Source organism: Acipenser ruthenus, chromosome 2 (assembly GCF_902713425.1).
Source record: "Acipenser ruthenus chromosome 2, fAciRut3.2 maternal haplotype, whole genome shotgun sequence".
Taxonomy (NCBI): Eukaryota; Metazoa; Chordata; class Actinopteri; order Acipenseriformes; family Acipenseridae; genus Acipenser; species Acipenser ruthenus.
The window spans coordinates 8,595,645-8,601,644 of NC_081190.1; the positions used below are offsets into that span (position 1 = coordinate 8,595,645).

Consider the following 6,000-nt stretch of genomic DNA (forward strand, 5'->3'; position numbering starts at 1 on the left):
TTGCTTGAGGGAGGCCCAGAATTGGGTTTCAGGTCGGGTTTGAGTTTAGCTTTTGTAACACTAAACTACTGTAGACAGTCTTGCCATGAGGATTCCCCACCAGATATGAGACCATTGTGTTGTCCTTCAATGCAGTAGAAGTCTTGGCAGTCACCATGGCAGAAAACAATTTCCGGGTAGGAACTGAACATCAAATGTCCTTCCAGTCACTCTCTGTTGGTCTGTTAGGGATACCCCAAGATATGTAGTAAGCACGATGGGGAGTAAACACAATGCAGCAAACTTGGGTTATATGTTATGGAAGGACAGTGTGGCTTTCTCCCACAGACACAGAAACACAGTGCTGTACATTGAAAACAGGCTGCTATTTCTTTTTAGAGTGGAGCTCATGTTTTATCTATGGTTGTAGTGTGCTGTATGTGTGCACAGAGGAGGGTAGGAGTATCTAACTGCATGCTCAATGTCACGCTAACTTACTGGAATTGAAGAACTTTCGCTTGGTCCTGATTGTGAACACTTGGATTTACAAACAAAATCTATTCACATTTACGTAAAGTCTGTACTGCTATTAATGTTCTGGTTTACTTAATTAAGACACATTAAGTATATTACCACAAAACTATACAGTACATTCATCGTTCATTCAGAATGTATCCTGGAGAGGATCCGGAATGTTGTTCCGAGGCACTGTTATTGTGCTTTATGAATGTGTGTGTGCGTGCGTGCGTGCGTGCGTGTGTGCGTGCATGTTTGTAATCACCTTCATGTTCTAAGGTTTTTGTGTTCTTCTGTTCCAGGGCGACTGGGTTTGGATTCTGCAATGCACTCTGTAAATTGGCAGCAGTGCTTGGAAACCTGATATTCGGCTCGCTGGTTGGCATCACCAAGGCCATCCCCATTCTACTAGCATCCACTGTCCTGGTCTTGGGCGGCCTTGTGGGACTCCGGCTTCCGGACACGAGAGCCAACGTGCTCATGTAACCAGCCGAACTCTGAGGACCTGCTTCCAGCTGTCTTGCTCGCGGGCTGTAGAGGTTCAAAAGGGTTAGATACTCAGCAGCTAAAAGAAACTACTCACATCTCTTAATGTTTTAAATACCGTCCCAGCATATCCGCTTTGGGATTGAAGATAACAAGAATTAAACAGTCACTAATATTACCCATTCTTAGTCAGCCTATTCTCCATGTATACTTTGATGCCACTACATGTATGTGGTTTATTTACATTCATTAAGTGAGACACTGTATTGTGTTAAGAAAGCACCCACAGCGACCCTCAAGCTTCTCAACCCACTCCTATCACTGTATTCTTATTGTGTCTTGTGATGTTTAAAAGTGGGTTAAATACATCACACAGGCTGGGGGAAAAACACCAGCAGGATTAGTCAAGAGTTAAAAGGCAGCTGTATTCAAATCTGTAGCAGGTTACAGCAGAAACATAGGACCCTGTGCAGAGTTTAGACTTTATTACAGTACATAGCATTGCTTTCTCCTATGCGGCACATATCCCTGCAAAGTGTTTTTCAACATATTCATCACATATCCACATGTTCTGCATTATAAACCAACCTTAAACACTCAATAATACACTCTTAGATACAACGAGTTCAAGTTAAAACAGTAAGACATGTATCAAGTATGCAAACATCTTGGCTCATGTCTCAGTGTGTCATGCTCTGACAATGACCAAGACATTAGCCAAAACTTTTGTCCAAACATGCAGGTCACCTGTGTATCCACGTGTGTGGGGCACTTCTGTTCCACTGAGCGTGCTCATTCTATACCAACATGCATATGTTAGCAGGCTCTCTGCAGCATTTCAAAGGGGAACTTTGAACAAATAACAAAATGAATTACATTGTTTTATTGATTTTTTTAAAAAATATATAATTTATTCTATCAACATATACAATCTATATTTTCCACATTTATCCCTGATTATTACTTTTGCACAGAGAGTTACCAAGCCATGTTGTTGCTGTTGAGTCATTGGGAGCCTTTAAGTTTAGGGACCAATCAGTTACTAGGCACTGGTAGGAACGAGCTGGGAGCGAGTAGTAAAATAAAGGATACATGTGTATACCACCTGTTGTGTATTAAACACATTACAGCTCACTTGTGAAATGCAGTCTGATGCAAATCTAGTAGAGGTGGATGGTACAGTATATAGACATATAGCAATGTATCTAGGAATAGGATACCAGATTACATGCCACAATCTGAATACAGATACACCCCCGGCTTTTTCAAAACCTTAAGTCTTATATTTTTGAGAATCAAGCTGCGGATATCTGAACCTTTTGCACCAGATTACATTTTAAGATGGAAAAGGCCATAGTAAATACAAATACAAATGCAGTTCCATATCGATATCTAAACTGTGTGCCATTTTAAACATATGATTGTGTTTCTGCTTTTTTTGTTGGTATAATGAAGTAACAATAATTCTAAACACCAATGCATTGGAGGGAACACACATTAGACTTGTCTTCTGACACTTTCATTGTTTCCCAGTTAAGCAAGCTTGTTAAGAGCTTCCTCTGTCAATGAATTCATCTTTATCTGGCATTACTGTGTGTGCATATTCTGTACTGAATGCCTCTAAAGTGGCAGTACCTGTTGTGTAAGCCTGATCTTCAAATCCTTTAAAACACTAAATGGCCTTTTTAATGCTGTGCCTGTTTCATTTAGAATCCTTTAATATCAAGGAATAGCGTCCTTGTTTTTTTTTAGATCTCTTATGATGATTTTTGTTTTCATGCAGTGCCAAATCCAAGTTTATTAACAATTCACTTTCTACATATTTTCATGTTTTAAAAATGTATGAATTCCTCATCAATATGAATTATCAATTACCGGTCTGCGCTCTCGCGACTGTGATTCTCCTGTAGTACCCGTCACTTCTCTGTAACATATTAACCTCTCTGTACTATACACCCATTTTGTCTCCTCTGTGTCTGCCTGTTGTTTCTGTATTTGTACTGTACCCGTACCGCAACTGTAACAATTATCTTTCTGATGTGTCAACTCTGGTTTGCTTGCATTGCCAGGACTTTTTGGGGAAAAAAAAATAGCATACCTGTTTTACAGAAACCTTTGAATGATGTCTGAATTAAATACTATTATATAGACATAGCAGCTCTGTAGTGCTACAATGGCTATAGCGGCGCTGTCATTTTGAATTCATTTGATTACATTAGCAACTCCTTTCTGTTGCTTCCTCTTGTGACCGACATTCAATTGGAAATGTGTTTACGCTTTGATGACCTTGGTCATTACTATACTGAAGTCATTTCACAACCTCCAAAGAACGTCTTCATTCGGAACACTGAAAGTTGTTGCTTCCGTCGAAATAAAAGTCTCTCAGAACCACTGCTGTTGTTGAAACAGAAAAACAGCAACACACACACCCACACGCACGCACGCACACGCGCACACACACACACACACACACACACAGAGATATAGACACGCACACGCGCACACACACACACACACACACACACACACAGAGATATAGACACGCGCGAGCGTGCACGTTTTCTGTTGTGAAATTACTTCAAGCTGATTAAAGCTGACGTGGATAAAAAAACAATCACAGTGGTGTTGAAATTGACTTTTATAATGATATGTGTTACGTATGCAGGAGGAGGCAACTGTTAGTAGTGAGGGTACTGAAAAAGTCCAGGGGTGTTCACTTACACCTAGGCCTGTGATTCACATTGTCTTGTAAGAATGTTTCATTTTCTTATTTTTTGTAAACATTGTATATATCGGTAGGCGTTGTCGTGAGGATTAATTTATTCGCAGCTTTTATTTATTTACATTTTTTTTGGTGACTTCCACAACTCTCTTGACCAGATTTTGGCAATGGTCCTTCTATTCTCGACCAGCTCTGTGATTGACAGTACAAACAAAGTCTGTCATCTTTGTCCTGTGTGTGTGTGTGTGTTTGTCGATTCATTACATTTTTAGGTTCTCTGGATCACCTGAAAAAAGGATAATTTAATAATTTATTTTAAAAAAAACAATGTGAATGTACCGTGTCATTCTGGTAAAGCTATTCAGTGTCTGGTTTCCAGGTTGTATGTTTTTTATATTATTTATTTATTTATTGTTAAATGTGTTTGTTTTTGAAAATTTTAAAAGTGTGTACATTCATTGAATCTCTGAAAAGTCGTGTCTATAGTTGTGAAAGGGCATGCCATGTGTGGGATGACTGTCTGTACAGTATAGATATATAAAATATGTGAAAGTGTGTATAAAAATATTTGCCAAAATTATAATTAATGTAATGAGGAAAAAAAAGAAAAAAAAGGTGTAATGTAAATCCTATAGAGGTGGTTGCATTTTGTTGCTCCACGGGTATTAAAATAAAGAGTTATGTTCTCTATAATAATTCTTATGTGCTTGCAGTTTATTCCCTACCTTGGTATACAGTACCATAAAGAAGAGCAATGAGCTGTGCATTTAGTGCTCATGCTGCTGATCATGCAAACTCATCTTTATAATTGCTTTATGGACAATTTACCCAAGTTCTCATTAGGTTAATCATACCTGTTGGGAAAATAAATGTCTCCTTGGTTACAGCAACAGTGCACCGTAATGTTATGCACAATCTGTTGCAAGACAAATCTAGGGAGAAAGTTTTGTGTTTTTATTACCCCTGCATAGCATGAAGAAAACCAGTGACTCAGTTAGCAGCTTCAGATTCCTGCGCTTAGGAGAGAGGAATCCCCTCAGTGTTGTTTTTATTGCTTTATTACTGAACATTTTAAAACATATACAAAATTCAAAAACATGATATCGGATGTTAATCTAGTGATACAAAAAGAGATTGAAGAAGGCTCAGCCCATAACAAAGCAATAATAATAATATCTTTATATAGAGCCTTTCATAGTGGACCACCATCACAAAGCGCTCTACAGAGGTAGGCTGTGAACTGCGCATTATATGCAGAGTCACTTACAATAGGACATTGATTTAACATCTCATCTGCAGGACGGAGCACAAGGAGGTTAAGTGACTTGCTTAGGGTCGCATAGTGAGTCAAGTCAGTGACAGAAATGGGATTTGAACCAGTGACCTACTGGTTACAAGCCCCTGGACTTTAACCACTGAACCACACTGCCTCCTGTGAAGTAAGGGTTTACAAGAATCAAACAAGGCTAAATCAAAATAAATAATTTTGGTACGTGTGATATTTTTCTACAGTAGAAGATCCTGGGGCCTAGTTACAATTAAACCTGACATACTGCACAGACTATACTGAATAATTCAGAACCGCTCAGCAGTGAGTGCATCTCGGTTTTAACAAAGAAGGTGATTTCCCTTTGTTCTACATTAGAAGTCAGAGGCCAGGACTGTACCATGGGATAGTCTCCCTCTGATTCCAGACAGAGATGTCTAGTTGTGTCCAGTCTGAGCAGCAGCAGTGTAAACCAGCCCCCCCGGTAGGACCAGGAGGAACCATTGTTCTGTGTTTACTATGGGAACCTGGAACACAGCCAGTGCCTCCCAATGTCAATGTTCACCTGGTACAACTTTATACATCAATATCTTTCCAGAGAGGAAAAGCAAATACTTGAGTGAAAGTACAGCTGCAGGCATTCTCCTCGCTAGTATAAACCGATGTGTAGTTACAGTGTTTTATTTAAAGTGTCTTGGTATTTGCTTTTCTTGTGTACAGTAAATGGGTTCGGAAGGGAAGGTTTTGTTGAAATACTGTTTCTTTAAGCCAACAGCAGTCTAGAACTTGATGCCATGTACTTACTGCAGGTCACATGGTCTGAATGCTCCTGGTCCATTGTTTGTTTGCGTTTGAACACGTGACGGTTTAAAAGTTACATGAACAGGTCACAGATATGCCTGGGGAAAATGTGCTATTGATGGTAGCAACAGAAGCCTATTAAAAGAAGGATGCATGGCTGGCATCTTGTATCTGTTATGGCTTGTTTATAATCTGGTCAGTTCAGTTAGCCTTTGGACAGTACAGTATA

The 6,000-nt window shown here is 39.3% G+C and overlaps 1 protein-coding gene across 2 annotated transcripts in view; it reads left to right on the forward strand.

The window, feature by feature from the left end:
- Positions 1-4,399, forward strand: part of LOC117403799 (synaptic vesicle glycoprotein 2C-like) — a 61,420-nt gene extending 57,021 nt beyond the window's left edge. For both annotated transcript variants that reach the window (XM_058988332.1, XM_058988341.1), the window contains one exon: positions 798-4,399. In XM_058988332.1, the coding sequence (XP_058844315.1) occupies positions 798-981 (184 nt within the window). In that variant the 3' untranslated portion in view covers positions 982-4,399. The remainder of the gene's footprint in view (positions 1-797) is intronic.
- The last annotated feature ends 1,601 nt before the right edge of the window (positions 4,400-6,000 follow it).